Source organism: Cyprinodon tularosa, unplaced genomic scaffold (assembly GCF_016077235.1).
Source record: "Cyprinodon tularosa strain WSP-4 unplaced genomic scaffold, ASM1607723v1 ctg205, whole genome shotgun sequence".
NCBI classification, from domain to species: domain Eukaryota; kingdom Metazoa; phylum Chordata; class Actinopteri; order Cyprinodontiformes; family Cyprinodontidae; genus Cyprinodon; species Cyprinodon tularosa.
In genome coordinates, this window is record NW_024038756.1 from 327,498 (window position 1) to 347,347 (window position 19,850).

At 37.4% G+C, this 19,850-nt stretch overlaps 1 protein-coding gene across 1 annotated transcript in view; it reads right to left on the minus strand.

The window, feature by feature from the left end:
- Positions 1–19,850, minus strand: part of LOC119783463 (protocadherin Fat 3) — a 117,857-nt gene that overhangs the window by 44,148 nt on the left and 53,859 nt on the right. Inside the window, exons 23-37 of the mRNA XM_038285006.1 lie at positions 17,932–18,105; positions 17,297–17,827; positions 13,120–13,484; positions 12,675–12,828; positions 11,344–11,451; positions 11,068–11,251; positions 10,397–10,617; positions 8,170–8,622; positions 7,586–7,720; positions 7,097–7,490; positions 5,322–5,518; positions 2,846–2,999; positions 2,508–2,741; positions 1,292–1,470; positions 94–307 (exon numbers count right to left, since the gene is read on the minus strand). Coding sequence (XP_038140934.1) covers positions 94–307; positions 1,292–1,470; positions 2,508–2,741; positions 2,846–2,999; positions 5,322–5,518; positions 7,097–7,490; positions 7,586–7,720; positions 8,170–8,622; positions 10,397–10,617; positions 11,068–11,251; positions 11,344–11,451; positions 12,675–12,828; positions 13,120–13,484; positions 17,297–17,827; positions 17,932–18,105 — 3,697 coding nt within the window. The remainder of the gene's footprint in view (positions 1–93; positions 308–1,291; positions 1,471–2,507; positions 2,742–2,845; positions 3,000–5,321; positions 5,519–7,096; positions 7,491–7,585; positions 7,721–8,169; positions 8,623–10,396; positions 10,618–11,067; positions 11,252–11,343; positions 11,452–12,674; positions 12,829–13,119; positions 13,485–17,296; positions 17,828–17,931; positions 18,106–19,850) is intronic.

Sequence of the window (19,850 nt, forward strand, 5' to 3'; positions counted from 1 at the left end):
TAATTATTTTCTTTTTCACTCAAAGAGCAAATTTTACAGCCAAAATCATTTAGTCTTCAGAGTAACTCTGCACAAGAAGAGACATCTGCTTACCCAGTTTTCTGTCTATGCTGAACTTTCCCAACTCGTTACCAGACCTGATGCTGTAAGTGATCTCGGCATTAGGTCCAATGTCAGCGCTCGTTGCCAATACGCGCAGCACTTCAGTCCCCACAGCAACATCCTCGGGGACGGTGACGGCATAGTCTCTCCTCTGAAAAACTGGAGCATTGTCGTTGACATCCAGCACCAGAATAGTCAGATCAACCTGGGCGATAAAAAATAGACACTGAAGTAATTGACAAGCTGGAAAACAAAACAAAAAAAGAACAGCTGGGCGCCAATAAAACCATTTGAATCATTAATACTTTAAATAAAAAGTAATTAGACATACATACTGTGTGATCTAAAAAAAAGTCAAACAGAAACCCTATGTGTTGATTTTCAGCATATTTGTAAAATAAAGAATATATTGTATAATAATTATAATATCCCCCAAAAATGCATCCATAATGTCACTTACAAAGTAAAAGTTTAACCTCAGTTCAGGTCTGGGGTTCTAGAGGACATCAGAAAGACAAACCTAATCAGTGGGACTGTGTAAACACTGTTACAGTTTTTTTGACAACGCCCCGCACAGTTACTGTCACCTTCCCTATATTTCCTTCCCGACCACTGAAAACTGTACTGATACCTTATCTTAATTAAAATCTAGCCTGTTCAAAGACAAATCTTTCTAGTAAACAAAATGGTTTCACTTGTTTGCATATGCATGTGTTAATTCATTCATGCTTAACAAACTTCCAGGATGAGCATTGCTCCCTCCATCACATCACAACATTGTGTATATGTTGTAAAAGCCTAGATGCAGCTTATCCAAACTGTAGTAGAAGCAGATATGGTGGTGTGGATCCACATCATTTTGATAAGATTATACACTCAGACATGGAAAGCACAAAATTGGCTTTAGTCACTGGTTTACATTTAAACATGTTTTTATGAAGAGTTTACCTTCAACACAAAATTGTTTGGTAGATCAAACTTTTATTTGATAAGTATTTTAAATTTGAACTACTTCAGGTTTTTTAAGGAAATAATTTTTAAACCATTTTCTATCATACTGTTTCAAAAGTCTTCTGTTTTAAGGCGATTATCTGATTTTTTTTTTTTTATATTAGACAGCCAGGGCGATAAATTAAAAAGCTAAATCTCCAAAACGGTTAAAGAGAGAAAAGAGTAAATTGACACTGACCTGTGAGGACAGCGCTCCCAGCTGCCCAGCCCGATCGGTAGCCTGAACGCGAACACGATAGGAGTCTCGACTCTCTCTGTCCAGGATTTTCTCCAGCATCACTATTCCAGTAAGTGGATCGATGGAAAATATCCCATCAAAGGAATCCACCAGGGAATAGACAATGGTACGGTTCAGACCTACAATGGGTGCAAACTGCTAGTTAAAGTGTTGGTGTTACAAATGCTTTGTTAGCAATAAAAATCTAAGTGGAAAGTATTTACTTTACTTTAGACAAACACCCACTCCCCATAGCAATCCTTTGTGGCTGCACTTATCTTGCTATGAAAATGTTCATTTACTCCTACTGTAAGCAGTTTAAATAAGTCATATTAAACTGAGAATGTCTTTTGAAGAAATGTGAAAATCATAAAGGAGATTCTTAATTACATCTCCATAGTGTAATGCCTGGCGTGTACAGGGTGCTCTGCATATTAGCCAAATAGTAAATGCTTGGTCTCATCTGATCAGAGAACCCTCTGTCATGTTTGCAGTATCCCCTCAATGCAAACTGAGGACAGAATAACTTGATGGTCTCATGGTAATAATGTTGTTTTTTACACTGTTCTGTAGATACCAGATTTATGAAGTGCATGGCAGCTTCGATGATGGGTTAAACAGTGTTATATGAGATGTTTACAGCTTAGGATATAGTTTTATTTTACTGCTATGAAATGATCGACGCCTCCATGCCCTACCCATTTGTTGTGTTCCTTGCTCTTCATAATGTTCTCCCACATACCTCTGGGATAGAACAGCTTAATTTCTATGAGGTTAAATCACACACAGCTAAGTCAATTTGACTTAGTGATTTCTGAAGGAAGCTGATTACACAGAATATTATTTAGGGGTATCAGAATAAAGGGAGCTGAATGATACAAAACACACCATTAAGATTTTTAACTATAGAAATTCTTCTTCAAATGTAATTTTACGTGTCCTTAATCTGAGAGTAATGCACTATGTGTTGGTCGATATCTAAAAATTGATTAAAAACTCACATTTGTAGTTATGGGACTAAGTGGAAAAAAATCCAATGGGAAATGCATTCTTGACACACTATATACAATGATTAATACAACATGTCCATTTTAAACTGACTCCATGATCACTCAGTTGCCTTATTTTGACCAAAACTGTACAACTTGAACAATGGCTGAGCCTCTAACTGGTTTACCTTCATCAGGGTCACTGGCTTGCAGGCGAGTAAGTAAGGCTTTGGGGGAGGCATTCTCATATATGCTCGCCAGGTAATGAGTTGTCGAGAATGAGGGAGCATTGTCATTCACGTCCAACACTTTGAGAGAAATGTCAGATCGACAGAACAGCCCTCCCCCATCAGTAGCCTGAGCAATGAGCTTGTAGGAGGATGTTGTTTCTCTGTCCATCACGGTGGCAGTACGCAACTCACCTTGAAAACAGGAAAGAAAATATTTTTAGATACCTAGCCACTTAGTTTTGGGAGTATATGTAGTTGTAGGTGTAAAATAAAAAAAACAAGAAAACACAATGTACCCGTGTTGGCATCCATATAGAAATCCTCCACTCCAATGCCAAACAGTGAAAACTGGATCTCAGCACTGGAACCTGAGTCAGCATCTGTTGCACCGACCGTCAGAATACCCTTGTTAATTTGAATGTCCTCAGGAAAAGAGGCGCTATAAACAGCCTAGGACAGCGCACAAAATAAACAGCCAGATGAGAACAGATGACGAGGTGGGAAACAATATACATGTCTTTGTTATAAAGGCTTTGACTGTTAAAGCAAGCAATGCCCCCATTGTCTTAGAACAAGGTCAACTAAGTTAATCACCTTTTCCTGCCAGGGAGTCCATCCCATCTAATATCTGCCAATGCATGAGAACTACTATAAAAAAATCTACTCACACATAATATATTTTTTTCTTTACAGTATGTTATATACTTCCCGTTTCTTTCCCTTATGTTTCATGGCTATTCTATTTCAACAAAATAAACTGATTAATTTCTGAACCGATAATGGAAAAGCCATTAACTTTAAAATGTATCAGGCATTATTGTCTTTTCCTCTTACTACAATACATTGTATCCTGTCACATACTGGGCACTGAAAGGTTTAAATAATTAACAAGAATATATGTCCTCCATATGGAGGGATAATAAAAACAATAATAATAATAAATCTTTTTTGCAGGGTGGAAAGATTTTGCAACATGCAACTGCAAACATTTTCAAAAGCACAAATTGGGTGCACAGCTTTTGAATATATGGTGGATTTATCAAACTACACAAAGCTTCAAATATATCAAGTTTTTTATACACCTCAAAATATTTGGGGCATAATTCTGTAAGGGTATTTTCACACTTCTTGGCAGACTTTGTAGACTTAATCAATATTGGTTGGTTTCCTGGAACATACCTGAATTGTGAGCATAATCCACAGATTTACAGTTGAATGGAGGTCAAGGCTTTAGAAAAGCTTTTCTGGAAGCTTAATATTTGATGCTTTGTCAATCCTATATAAGGATTTAAGAAATGTTTGGGATTCTTTCCTAAATGGAAAACTTACATTTTCTCAACTTTATTATTCAAATTGTTTCCCTAAATTTAAAACGCATTAGTAAGGTACCCAGATTCCCCTGATAACCAGAGAGGTACGCTTGTAGTCATGCACATAGGTTTGCTATACAAGAGAACAGAAAGACTAGCGAATGGGAAAAAGGAGACTGGAAATACATCAAAGAAAATCCTTAATGATTTTTAATAATTCTTCTGCTAATTTTCTGAAACTGAAGAGCTGGAAATGCTGAAAATTAATAAACCAGGGAGATGCTCCCTAAACATTTACAGCCCAGTTATCTTCCAGCTTTGCAATAATTTTCCTTACCAACACACACTTTTATAACAGCATAACATCATGTTACATCAATTAAATGAAATTATCTTTTTTGTGTGATTTAAAACCCCATATACTATTTAACTTTCAAATTCCTTAGTTATTTGCGTTGGTATTTCTGAAAAAGTACCAACGCAGGGTTCAAGATAAAAGGTACAGTGTGTTCATTAAAATAAATTCAAAGCCTTTTTCAAATAATTAATTCAGGTTCAGTTAGTACTTTAATGCACTAAGGAATAAAGCACATATTTATTTTACCAGAACAAGTTCCGTTTTCCCGTATTGGACCTCTTTGACTTTTAAACCAAGTTATGCTAATTCTTCCATGGATTAACACTATGACTTTCTGAGAAAGGCTGCATTGAAATTAGCCAAAAGAGGGATCACAGGTATTGAAAATGAGAATTTTTAGAAATGTAGGTGTGTTAAGTAAAAAAAAAAAAAATCTTAATCTTGCTTGGATTCTTAAATGTTTGTTTATTTATAAATAACTTATTTTAAGTGGTCATCAAGGAAAAACAAACTATACATCCTCATTCTTTAGTCCAGAAAACTCTTTTTTGGCAGTATATAAAGTATAAATAAAAAACAACTTTATTGTAAGTTTTTTGAAGACTAAACATTTATATAAAAAAAAAATAAATAAATAAAAAAAACACTGATCACAAGAATGGATGGATGGATGGATGGATGGATGGATGGATGGATGGATGGATGGATGGATGATGGATGGATGGATGGATGGATGGATGGATGGATGGATGGATGGATGGATGGATGGATGGATGGATGATGGATGGATGCACACGTGGACAGACAGACGGATGGACGGAAAGATGGATGACAGATGGATGCCTAGTTGGATTGATGAATGGATGGATGATTGATGGATGGATGGACGGACGGATGCATGGATGGACAGATGAATGTATGGATGACATTTTACGCTGTGTGGGAATCCTGTAATATTGAGTCATGTAAAACAAAATAATTGTATTGGGTAGTAACAAACAGACTGTATCAAAATCTTTGAATCCCTTTCCGAAAAGGTCAAAGTTACATTAACTTGCTTTCCAAATAATTTATTGCACATCTACATATCTATTCAGCTCTAACCTGGTTGCAGATGGGACTGTTGTCGTTGGCATCCATCACAGTTACCTCCACTGCTGTATGTGCAACATACAGACCATCAGTGGCTGTAATGTTGAGCAGATACCAGTCCTGCTGCTCACGATCCAGCAGACCACTGACATAAACCTTCCACTCCCCCTGCACAAGAGTGAGGCCAAACACTCCTCGTTGATTTCCCCCTATGAACAACAAAAGGATTTAAAAACCCACCAACATTGGCAGTGCATTGTAAACATATATGGCTACCAATATTCATTCATAAGATTAAAAAAAATTACAGTAGCTGACCAGCAGACTGAAACCATTTACACACTCATATGATGCTGATAGCCTTGTTGTTCACCCCCCAGGTGGCAGAGTATCCTCGAATATTTCAATAGTTTTTACATTTATAACCAAATGAGCTTTTTATCCCATTAGCAGATTACGATCACATAATTCAGTTTAGTTTATTCTGTTGAAATGCCAGTACGATAGGACAAATTAGCTGCTGGTGATGGGATAGTAAAAAGTAAAAATTAAAATTCAGGTTGGAATTTCCCTGCAGAGCCTAATCTTTTTCATAACTCTCATAAGAAGTGAGCAGAACATTTTCAAAGGGTAAGACAAAGTGCAAGAACCACATTAGTTAACTCCAAGCATAATATTAAAAACTCATGTGGTTATAAACTCATTTGGTTATATATGTGTGAATTTCCAACGCAATAAAATCTACTCCATTTTCATTTGTCAGCTATTATACTTTGCTCCTGTTACTGTGTCATTTTCTGTCTATATTAGATTCACTAAGCAGATTACACTAAATTATGCTGGGTTTTTGGACCAGGTCGCTGATGTGCACTCACTCTAGAGACAAACACAGTAGATACAAAGATATGATGAAGAAAATCTAAAATTAAATATACTCTGATGATGACGTTTTGATGAAAATATTGACAAACGTACTGACTTGTCAAGGCATTAAACATAACTCTACTAAATACACATCAGACTTAAGTTCATTGCAGAAGATATTGTAGTTTGGGGTAATGGTTATGCACTTCAACACCCCTGCTGCACCTTTTCCTCACCATAACCCACCAGTCATCCTCATTCTTATTGCAAAAGCCAAGCATGGGTCACTTAAAAGGTCTATAATATTTAAAAAATTACTTTTCTATTTACTTTTAACAATGTTACATAATAATTTCTTCATCAATGTTATGCGAAAAGTGGCCTTTTGCTTGTTTTATGAATGTCTGAGTAATTCTCATGATTTCTGCCCTCTGAGCAGCAGCCCCTCCCTATCCTGAAACAACAAGTGGACATGATTGGTCTGTGTAGAGCTGTTGATATCCACACCCTCCAAGATACTTTGAATCCAGTAACACACACTCATTTTCTCTCAGTGAGCAGTGATGTGAGGCAGAGCACTATAAGGTTACTTTCAGCAACTAATCTGATCAGTGACAGCAGCTGTTCGTTTTTAACTGGTGTCAAAGTTACAAAGATTTGTTTTTCTGCAGCAAGGGGCCTCTGACTTTGTTCAGCCTAAGGCCCTAATTGCCAGAAACAATTATTGAACTAAAACTATAGCGGCTCATGAAATGGACGTACAATATGTACCTGATGTAAATATGGGCAAATGATTTGCATGGTTGAGTGATTTCTTTAAATCTACTTTTGAACTTAGAAGTCATCCAAACTCAGATTTAAACAAGTTTGGAACCTGCAATGTAAATTTCTCAATGTTTATATTTTCTAATATTTTCAATCACCTGTGATGTAAAAGCTGACAAGACGGTTTTGATCCGAGCCATCTGTGTCTTTTGTTCTCAGAACAGCTACAACTTCACCAAGTGGATCACTCTCCTTCACAGCACCTCTGTAGAACTCTCTCTCGAACCTCGGTGGGTTGTCATTAACATCTGACACGGTGACTGTTACCACTGTAGTGGAGGACAGAGGCTGTGACTCAGCAAGATCGGAGGCTACAACTTCGAAACTATAACTTGAGCAGGTCTCGTGATCTATCTGGGCTAACGTGGTTATCCAGCCAGTTTTGCTATCAATGGCAAAAACAGAAGAAGCAGTGATTGGGCCGGAGAGGGACAGAGCCTCCTTCATAAGGTCTGGATTGTAGGTGAGGAGTAGACCAAGGCTGTAGGTCACCTGCAGTTTAAAGAGATATATTAAAATATATTTAATAGTAAGTGTAAGTATTTTTTAAACTACTACAAGTGCAGCTGCATTAGGTTTTCACATACCTGTCCATTGGACCCCCAGTCTGGATCAAAAGCACGCACTTGAATCACTCTTGTCCCTGATGGGACTCCTTCCATCACTGTTGCTACATATGTCTTAGTTTCAAACTGTGGCTTGTTGTCATTCACATCTAGAATCTGTTGAGTGACAAATCAATTGTTATCAAGTCCTCAAAAATGTAATTAATTTATAAAAAATATCACATTATAGAAAGCAAAACTGCCCCATTGTCTAATTTAATTCCTATCAAATTTATTGTATTATATTTCATAGAATTAATCTGACCTTTTAAAGAAAATTTTCAAAAATTATCAACAAAAAACAGATTTAATTGAAAGCAGTGATGTCAAGAAGGAACTCTGACAGTCCAGGCCTCCACCAAGCAGCCAATTTCCCTAATTCACAATAATAAATAATCATTTAAACAATCCGTTCAATGATCCAGGTTACCAATAACACTTCAGGAATTTTAATTTGGGCTGAGACACACCTGTGGTAGAAATTTTGAAATTAAAAACAAACATGCAAAAAAATAAGAATTCAGGAACGTGGCAGACATTTTCCACCCCATGACAGACAGACAGACCTTAACTTCCACGTCCACAGTTGACATGGTCTCTATCAAGTCTTTTCTTGCTGTTGTTGCAACCTTAAACCTGAAGCTGCTGAATTCCTCGTAGTCTAATGGCTTTACCAGGCGAATAAGACCCGTCTCCTTCTCCACTAGGAAGGATTCCTCCTGGTTACTGTCGATTGTCTCTCCAGGGACAGCAGTGAAGAGCCCTGTCTGACCAGGGCCCAAGTACACAGAGCCCAACACTGTGCCTACTGGGGTGTTTTCAGGGATGGTGAAGGAATACTGAGGCTGGCTAAATGAGGGAATGAAAGAATCTGGAGGGACAACTTGAATGAAGGCCGACACCAAGGAGTGCTTTGGAGCAGACCCGCAGTCTGTTGCTTTGACAAAGAAGGACAGAACAGTCCCTTGAAGGTGGTCAACAGCACTCTTAGTCATCATCCAACCACTATCTGGCTCCACCTGTGAAACCAAAAAAACTATTTAAATAATTTATGCGCAATTATAGATCTATTTCAGAAGAAATGCAACATACTTAACGCATGGACATACTGCCATATTGCAACTTAAAGGTAAAGAGGATGATCTTTTATTTCGGGGTGCATCATCTAAATAAGTGGTTCTCCTAATTGTCAATCATTCTGGTGATATGTTTACATTAGGCCGTTCTACATGCTCGCTCCTGTAGCTATCTTTTGCTGCACATTTGCAATTTCAGCCACATATCTGTGGTGAGCTACAGTTTCAGCCAGTAATTGAAGCTCACCTTTCTTGCCGCGGTATGCCGAGGGTCTTTAGAGAAAAAGTGTCTACTAAGTGTATGAGAAGAAAAGAATGGCCTCAGAAGAGGAAGATATATCCCAGAATGTTTTGCACTGAGAATTCTCCTCTCAAAGCATTTTGAGATATGCTGTCACAGCGGCCTGCTGTCGCCATAGGCTGTCACTGCCACCGCGCCGTGGAGGAGGAGTTATGTGACCAAAGAAGTAAAAACTAGTGATTATTTGTCCAAATGGTCAGTTAACTAAATTTGCTATAAAGTCCACTATGTAGTCCCCGCTGTATGTGGAACCAGTAAGCTTGTATGAGCTATGAGAAAAGCACATTTTAAACAGAGCATGCACGAGGCGAAATGTGCTCATGCATGCTCTTGCACGCACATTTTGTTTAAATTGGAGAGGGCAGCTAAAAAATCCTACACAATACCTTTAAAAGTATTAAATTAGATTGTACATAGCAGACCATTAAAATGTGCTCTGTTGTGAGGCAAATATATATATATGTATATATATATATATATATATATATATATATATATATATATATATATATATATATATATATATATATATATATATATATATATATATATATATATATATATATATATATTTTATCTACACTGTCTTCTTTGCTGACTTGTTCAGGCTCAGACAGACCAGGATAAAAAACACCTGTGAACAGAAATGTTTTGGTCTGCCTCAGATTATGTAGCTGTTGGATTTAAAGTTTGACTGGCTCATTCTAACATAATAAATATTGAATTAATTAATTGACCTTGCTATGCCTGTAATCATGACATGTTTTTTTCAAGTTTTGCTCTTCCATTCAACCCTAAACAACATCTCTGTATAGAGATATAGAGGGGGGGGGGGGGGGGGATTCCACTTTAGACCATACTTCTCAGATTTCTTCAGATTTAAAAAGCCTTATTTGTTTTTCTTCTTTTTTCCAATAATGCATTACTTTGCATTGAACTATCATATAAAATCCCTATAAAACAAAATAACTTTTTTTCCACGGCATTGTGCATCCAAAATACACAGTCAAGATATTATTAGACACCATTGTTTTCTCATTCTTTTTTTTCTTCATTGTTATTCTTTAGGTAACACACTTTTAGTACAAGGAATTGAAAAAAATAGATGTCTAAAAATTGATTTCATGATCTCATTTTGTAAAAGGTCGATGAATAATCTATCATTAACATTGCATCATATTACATAGTAGCTGTTTTGGTTAGGCTGTTTAAATAACTATTTTACCAACAGACTGAAGCTTCAGCCCAAGTGAAACACTGTTTTGATTTGATGGGAAAAAAATACATTATGTAGTTATAATCAAATAGATGGTATTCAAACTTAAATCAGCATATTTTTTTCTAAGCTTTCTTCAAAAAACATTGTATCTTTATCAGGAAGGACAGGGACCTCAAATACAACCAAAATGCACAAACCTCCAGAACATCGACCAGTGACAGACGGGCCTCACTGTAAAGGGAGTAAGTTATCCTTCCATTAGAACCAGCATCAGGGTCCGTGGCCTGAATCTGTGTGACAAGAGAACCTTTGGCAACATTAGCTTTAATGCTCAAACGGTATTCGATGGCTCTGAACTGTGGGGCGTTGTCATTTTCATCTGCAAGGACCACTCGGACAGTGCAAAATGATGCACGGCCTGTTGAAGAGGAAAACACGAGAAATGGCATTTCAAAAGCTTGTTCATGAGGCATTTGTTTGCTAGTTTCATCACTGAGAAGTTTGGCTCCAGGTCAATTTTCCTCAGCGAATTTGTAAAGCCATTTTGAACTTACTCTGACATTCCATTATTTCCTACTTTTATACTGTAAAACTGTATGAATACAATTTTGCAGTCATATGGTTAACCATAGTGTGTCAGTATCTTATTAGTTAAGCATTATTAAATAATTAATATAATTAGGCCTAACAATGATTTTGGTATTATTGCCTGCCAATTGCTGACAATCTAAAAAGAAAAAAAAAATCCTTTATTGCAATTCTGATCAAGTAGGGTATGAAACTACCTAAATGGAGAACAGTACAAAAAACAAAGTGTCATAAACAGATCACAACCTGAGAATGTTTTTGTTAGAAACAAAATGCTTACCTCCCCCATCTAACGCCATTACGGTCAGCACCATGTCTTTGTTCATAGGATTTTCTCGGTCTAACCTCTGAAGAGTGGATATGACCCCGTCTGCATCAATGTTGAACTTTGTTTTCCCCAGGTCATTAATGAACGAGTAGGTGATCTGACCATTCAATCCAGAGTCCTCATCCGTTGCTAAAACCTAGAGTCCATTTGAACATTCTGTATAAATGTATTCCATTTAAACATTACAAGCTTTTATTACAAGTCAGAGAGGTAAAAAAGCTCAATTACTTGGATGACTTTAGTTCCAGGAGGTGAATTTTCTAGAACTTCAGCCAGATAAAACCTCTGGCTGAATACAGGGCTGTACAGATTGGCTCCCAGAACACGTACAGTTACCTGCAAATCACAATTGCAGTCACTGTGTCATCCTCTTGATCACTGCCTGCTGACATTTTGTGGATGTCATCATAATAAGGAAGACTGGGTAGTTTGTCAAACATGATCAGATCAACACATGAGCAAGTCGCTTTTAAGCAATTCAGAGATCCTATACATGCTTCGGGTAAAGAATTCCTATATATAAGAATCTAAAAAAAATGAAACTAGTAGAAATGCAGCAGCGAAAGAAGGGTATATAGATCACTAAGAACAATAAAAGGGAAGGAAGTTAATAAAAAAGGAAGTAAAGAAAAGGAATAAAAGAGGGTTGAAAGAAAGGAAGAACAAAAATAGAGATAAAAAATAACATTGGGAAGAAAAGGAGAATAAAAAACAATTCAGAAAGGAAAAAAGAGAAGAAAGGGAGGATGCAAGAAAGGAAGAGAGGTGCCGTCAAAAACCTGGATGGTAGGAAGGAAATACACAGAGAAATGAGGGCTCAAGAAAAAAAGGAACAACGAGAAAAATGAACAAAGAAAAAAAGTAAAAAAGAAAGAACATAAGGAAAACACTAGGGAAGAGGAGGAGTGCAGTAAGAAGGGAGGGGAAATGTAGCGGAAAATTATGCAGGAACCAGTTAAACACCCCCCAAAAAAGTAGGATACCTGAATGGAAGGACAGGAGAAAGCAGGCAAAGTGAAAGTACATCCAAAAGAAGGATATGAGTATGGAAGGAAATAAATAATACAGAGAAAGGAAATACTGCTCCAAAGAAAATAAATAAATAAATACATTTAGATAATGGAATAGGGAGGAGAGGCTGAAAACATAATTTTTTGTCCTTATTCTTACTTTTTTTTCAATACGTATCAAAAAACTACCAAACTACCAATTACAGGGCAACTTCACATACTCAAACCTCTTTTCTCATATTTTCTCTGGTGCGAATGTGGTTAATATAAAAAACGAGATAGAAGTTATTGCTAAATATATACATTATAGGATGTTACAGCTGAATAAATCATGTTTTTCAGTTCACAACTCAACATCACAGTAAATTGAATGTGACACAGCATTAACCTGCTGCAGGAACCATACACTTATCCCATTTAGTTGTGACAGATGTTTGCCATAATTATAACTAAGGCTAGCAAAGGTCATCCGCCTCAGGCTATTATTGCTTAGAGAGTTTTTAAAAGATATTAAAAAAACGAAGGTAAGGTGCTGAGAAGCGGGTTCACCTGAGCAGTGTTGGTGAAGACTCCATCTGACACCGACACATTGAGTTGATAGAAGAGTTTCATGCCTTGTCTCCTCTTGTTAGAGAGACGAAGAACCCCTGTATCTGGCTCCATCATGAAAGTCATTTTCTCATTCCCTGAGAGAATAGTATACCTGAGGAAAAAACAGACTATAAGAGTATAATCTTGCATCTGGACTGTTACATTATAATGCTGAATGCTTGCAGGAAGCTGAAAGTGGAAATACTGCTAAAAAAGCATAAAATGTAATATTCATTTGATCAAAAAAAAAAAAAGGGCTGCTTTATGAATGATTTTAATCATAAAATGTGAGAAAATAATTACAGCATATTTCATATTTTATATCTTAAATATTATATATTTAAATTCTATTTGAGAAAAGATTTTTTTTAAAGCTACAGTTATCTAAGGCATCAGATCTCACCTCAGCCTTTGAGCATCACATATGTCGGCATCTGACGCCTGAAGGCAAGTCACAAAGTGCCCTCTGGGCGCCAGATCGCTGACAAAAGCCTCGTATAGCGCTTGGCTGAAATTAGGGGGGTTGTCGTTTGTGTCAGTTACAACCACAGTGACACTAACATCAGTACTGAGGGCAGGATCTCCACTGTCTGTCGCTCTGACAATGAAGTTGTGGCGCTGAATGAGCTCATAGTCAAGCATGCGTGATGTGAATACCAAGCCCCGGCTGCTGTCAATTTGGAAGTAGTCGGTGCTGTTGTAGATGTCAGACAGGATCTGGTAAGTTACTACAGCGTTTTTCTCCGAGTCCTGGTCTGGCGCAAAGACCTGCAGGGAGTGGAAGCGAACATTTTGAAATGCCTCATGAATTAATCATTACTGTGACTGTAAAAAAATATCAAAAAGAAAAATGAAAGTACAAAAACTACTGGTTTAGCACAGCTATACCTACATAAATAACTCTGGGCTATCTACATTGATTTCATGTGAGTTGTTTATTAGTAAATCTACAATGAGTGACAAAAGGTCAACAGTCAAACTCATCTGTGGAGAAATAACATGCAGCAATAGAAACACACAAAGTTACAGAAGTCAAGAAGGGCATAATAGTGGCCATCCTGTAGGCACACTCCAGGCTGATGACCACCTCATTGCTAATTATGCTTTGTGAAAGTGAATGATAAATACGACCCAACTACAGATTGCATTTAAGTGAAGTGAGAGGGAAGTGAGGTGCCGCGATAAGAATGACCCACTCATCATCTATTGACGTGCATGATGCATTTTGAATAGATGCACATTAATATACATGTTTCCATATACCCCCAAAGCTACCAATAATAACTTTGTAAGCTAGTATTTAAAACATAGCTCATGGGTGATGTGATATGTCCACAATCTGTCATTTACCCTGGGTGTCGATATATGATGAGTGGGGTACTCCTGTCACGTCAGTATGTGAGTCAGTATGCGCAGGAAGCTTTGACCATAAATGTCAGTATTTGACGAGTTGGGAGTGAGAATGTGTTGGAGATGAACAAGCGTGTCATGTTACACATTTAAAAGTGCTTACATTGTCATGGTCTGTATGCTAGATAGCCAACATGGTATCTCACCCCACTACCAGGCACATGCGTCAATATCTTTTATTCACCATGGAGAAATTGCACTGTTCAAGAAACAAGTGTTCCATGCTAGGCCTTAGAAACAGATTCACACTGAGGAACAAAGCTGGCTCCCTTTACTGTTAGAGCTATCAAAAGGAATGCTATGCAGCCCACCTGATTCTAATGATTTATGGTCTCATCAGCAGTCATAAAGTTCTACGGAAGCCTGTTAATCATTCTTTCACATAAGTCAGGTGTGTGACAGAAAGGAGACACCTAAAACATGCAGCGCAGTTGTCCCTTATGAGCAGGATTGAGAACCACTGCCCTACCCTGAATTGCACTATGATAAGGTTTTACAACCAGTAAAGGATTATTATTTTGCCTCTTCATAAGCAACCCAGACCAAATTTTGTTTCATGGATCTCGGTACCCCAGCTTATCAGAGTTGTATCATGAGGGAACAACTGCTGTAATACCACAAATGAAGTGCCCTGAACTTTCACTAGCCCTGAATCTGACAGAAAACCTGTGGGAACGGAGTCATTGTGTAGAGGGTTGTAAGTCCTGTCCCCAGAACCTCAATCAACTGTGGGCAGCTCTTGAATAGAAGTGAAATGCTCTGCCTCACAATCAGACAATAAGTTGACTTGTAAAAATCAAGACACATTTTTATCCAACGGTAATTGATGCTCAAGGACATATGACAAGTACTAAGACACTGGTGTGTTTCTTAGGCTTTCTATGAATACTTTAAGATTAGGAAATTAGCAAAAAACGCTTCTGCTTAATTATCCCTCTTTCTCATCACAGAGGATTGAGTTTTACACCTTACATATTCTATACCTTTTTGGAAGGACTCTGCAATATATTGCCCACTTATGGAATAAATGACTGAATGTTTTAGAACTGCGCTGCAGCATAGGAATTCTAGAGATGTGCACGAATCGGAACACATTCTGTAGTATTTTCAGCAGACATCTGTAAATGAACACAGAGCTCTTTACTTGTTGGGAACTTGTCATTAATGTTTGGGATTATCCTCAATTTGGGCAAACAGTCTCACACAGAGAACACGCTTAATCTTTTCTTGTAACCCCCTAACTCAACAATGACGTGGATGGTATACTTCAGTCATGTTTTAACAAAAGTTAATAATCCTTATTTCCCCATAGCTGGTCAGAATTAAATAGAAACTGAATTTGCTTCTCCTGCTAAAAGCATGCTCCTGAAGCAGTGACTGCAGATTCTGTTGGGGGAAGTAACGTGAAACCTGTGATGGGGGATCTGGAGTCAACAAGTCATTTTTTTATCATGCATTTTTTTTATCCAGCCACTGAAGCAGGTGAGTCCAATCTGGTCACTGAATGAACCTATGAAGATTGGACTCACCTGGTTCAGTGGTTGGATAGATCAAATACATGACATAGAGACGACTTGTAGAATCCAGATCTCCCATCTCTGACAGAAATGTATATTCTGTCAGAGCATATATCCACACCACAAATAAGGTCAGGAATTCCATCTCTGTTTTATAATAAAGCTTCTAAATTAATCAGATCAGCTAACTGATAACCTCGTGGTAGGTATTCATCTGTGTTGTGACTGTGGATAGCCTGGTAGCATGTACAGTAGATTCTGCACTGTGTAACCAACCAAGAGTGCAGCTGACATCAGCCAATCACATGGCACCTGTGACACTGCCTCCAAAACACACCATGTGCACATAGAAATTTTCTGGCAGCGGTGAGAGCAGGAGACGTAGTTGGTAACCTGCTACAACTAGCATAATTTGCAGCAAGCAGTTCTTAAACGGTGAGCTTTAATCGTCAAAATATTGTCATAGACTCTATTCAAAAACAGGCAGAGTTTCATCTTTTCACGGGCATGCAGGGTTTCCCCAAGCATACTATAAACTTGGCGGGCAGCCATTACTCGCCCCCTGCCAGGATAAGTGTCACCTGTCTGCCAGCTGTATAAACTTTTATAAGCCTTCAGTGCTTTTCCTGAAGCGTAAGATTAGCGACTCAGCAAATAATTATACAAGTCGTGGTGGGCAAAGTCAGGGATGTCTGGAATCGGTGAGTACAAGCTAATAGGCAAATTATAGGGATTCTGCACTACAACCAGAGAACGTTTTGTGATGTAGTACTAATTTAACTCCCCATTCAGACATTCAACATAACAAGATGATTTTGGGTTGGCAGATTCTCCACTCATTTTGAATAATTAATTGAATTTGAATGTACCAAATATCTGTATTATTACAGCACACCAGGTAGTTTTATGCTGTCCAGCATGGTGGCCTAGACTGCACGTCCTTTATAGGCAGAAGCTGTCCCATTAAAAGCACCCTCTCTTCATTTGTAAAATTGGGAAGAAATGCAAAAAGAAATGGGAAAAGACAGGCATCAATAAATAGAAAGGACAAAATGAAACCAGTAGAAATAAATACAACAGACAAAAAAAAAATTAAAAAAGAAATAAATACATATAGAACACATAAATTTAATTCTAAAGCTGGACATTTTAACTGTATGAAATAAATAAGGTCAATATTATAAAGAGGAATAAATAAATACGCAAATTAAAATATATTTCTACATTTATTTCTCATTTTATGATTGAATCACTGCTTAAATTTATTTATTTGATGTACGTGTATGTGTGGCCCATTTAATTGTACACCTATTTATTTATTGACCATTTCATTCTTTTAGAATTTATTTCTGTTAGAGTTTGTCTTCCATTAAGGCATTCTTCTCTATGAACAAAACCAACAAAGTCACAAAAAATATAAAGCCCAATAAGGAAGGACACTGGTACCAAAATCTGCGGCATATATCTATGATAAAATGGTTATGGTTATAAATGGTTATGTGTTATTGCACGTTTCTTTCCTGTTGTATTTAGAATAAATATTTCATTAGGGAGGATCTCCTCATTATTACTTTAATTCAATTAGGAATATGTCATTTCATTAGTACATAACATGGTTTTTGTTAGACATCTGAATCCTTTGGAGCCACCCACCTGTAGCACAGATGTTCCTATCATTGAGTTCTCAGACAGGACAGCAGCATAGGAGTTGTTCTGAAAGAGTGGGGGGTTGTCGTTCACATCTAACACAATGATGTCTACATCCACCTCTGACTTTGCTCCGGTCAAGGTGTCAGTAGCTTTCACTGTTAGGCGGTAGTACTGCGTGGTCTCATAATCCAACTGGTATCTCACACTGATGATTCCTGTATCGAAGCCAATGTCAAATTGAAAGGAAGGGTCTCCATCTGTGATGGTGAAGATAATATCCTGGCCCTCTGGACTGCTGGCATTAATACCAAGAACAGAGGTGGAAACTTCTACATCCTCTCTGACTGTGACACCATAGAACGGCTTGTCAAACACTGGCATGGCTTTATTTACAACTGTTACAGGCAGCTCCACCTCACTGGAGAGTCGAGGGAATCCACCATCAGTTGCAATGATAATCAACCTGTACTCTGCATTAGATAGGTCTGCTTCAAAAGCTCTTTTTAAGACCAGTTCCCCTGTCAGAGAATTCACCTGCATGAAATAAAAAGATAAAAATATAACCATTATTTTTTTAATGATGTAGTTATAAAGACTACTCCACAATGAAAAAACAAGCCACTTCAATTTTCAATGACCTCAAAGTTCCTGTGCAGAGTCTTCATGCTGTAAGTTACTTCTCCATTCTGATCAAAGTCTTGATCAACAGCAGAGACCCTGAAGATGGATGATCCTGGCTCTGCTTCCACCTGCACTGCAGCATAGTAGGGGAGGTTCACAAACTCTGGAGCATTGTCGTTTATATCTTCCACCTACATTAAAGACAAATAAGATCCCTTTGGTGACAGAACGAAAAACATTCTTTAATTGGATGCAATGAGGTCCTGAGAAATAAAACTGAAAAATGTTTAGTAGGATTTAAAGAGAGTAGCAGGCAGATTCTGGCAAACCGATGCAGTGCATTGTCTGATACACACCCAGTGTTTCCACCTGCAGAAACTCAGTCTAGATTTGCTGATATTGGATTTCAGGAAGGAGAGAAAAGAACAGTAGATTTTAGAAAACAATTACTGCTGCCCCTCAGTGAGAAAACGGTTAAAAGGTCCCTTTTCAAAATATTAGAAGTCCAATCCACACTGAGAGGAACTCGTTACAAGTGAAAGACAGTAGTGAATGTCTACAAAAATGCAACCACAGGTTGAACTATTCAATGCCAAGCATAGAAATCTAATCTGTGCATGAATCAGCAGCATGGGAATATAATCCTCATCAAGCCTCCACTCTTTAAAAATCAATACTTCAATTTAAAAGCATCATCAAGCGAAATATCAACAAATGGGACAAAAAGTGAAACACGAACCAAATACAACATACCAGGACTAACTCTGCATCGGCATGGTGATAGAGGGGGGAGAATATGGCAATTTCTTACAGCAATGGTAACTAATCACTTTCTAATTATCATATCAGATAATTAGAATCTGCTCTCAAACCAAAATATTAAAGAGATTAACATGAGCAACTGTACAACCTGTTTATCTTATGAGACCATTTCCCAACCTTTAAAGCCCTGTAGGTCCCTTGTCTGAAAATGGAATGGAATATATATATATATATATATATATATATATATATATATATATATATATATATATATATATATATATATGTATAAACAGAACTGCAAACCTATGTCCAGCAGTTATGACTTGTGGCTTGCACATCTCCTAAATAGCAACAAACCTTTCACCCACAAACTTCAATTTTAGGCAGCTTAATGTTGCTAAATTACCTTACACCTATCTTTTCACCACTAGGGAGGTTTGTAACTAAGGATGGGGAGACACATGTCTGGCTTTCCAACCCTAAAACTGACTTTTTGTGCTTCTTACAGTTAAAACTGCATTCTTCTTTTGTATTAAACTTCACCACACAATTCCAATCAAATGAATTTGAGCTTGTGCTTGTAAATGACAACATTGGTAATGAGTAGTTTTGCAAGGCACTTTCACTTCCATCTTATGTCTTCTTTGAACTCCTGCTTTTAACATTGCCTGCAAGGCAGTTCGAAAATCGAATAACATGCAAAATAGAAAACCCTGGCCTTATCCTCAGTCGTTAGTTTCCTATTAGCAACTGTACTGTATGCATGGTTTAATGTAAGACACAAGGCAAAGAACACTCAGTGAACAGAAGAGCTTCAGATCTTGACAGGAGTTCAATGCAGACATAATAACAAAGCTGCAGTCTGAGTCGCTGAGTAGCTGTAGAAAAGTAAACATGTCTGGATTGGCTAATTCATAGAGTCAAGTAAACATGTCAAACTTTTAGAGAAAGCTAAGTTGACATGCTAAAAGCCAAATGGAAAATATGGAAAATCTACAATCTATGGTTCTTTAATTATTGAGGTAAGCAACATTCACTTTAAAAGGATTGGATTTGATTTTTAACAGTTATAGTACAATCAAAATAATGCAATTCTTGCTGTGACAGTGCTTTCATACTGTCTGTTATAGCAAATGAAACAGCAGACCTGCTTTTGCAAAAGTGTATATTT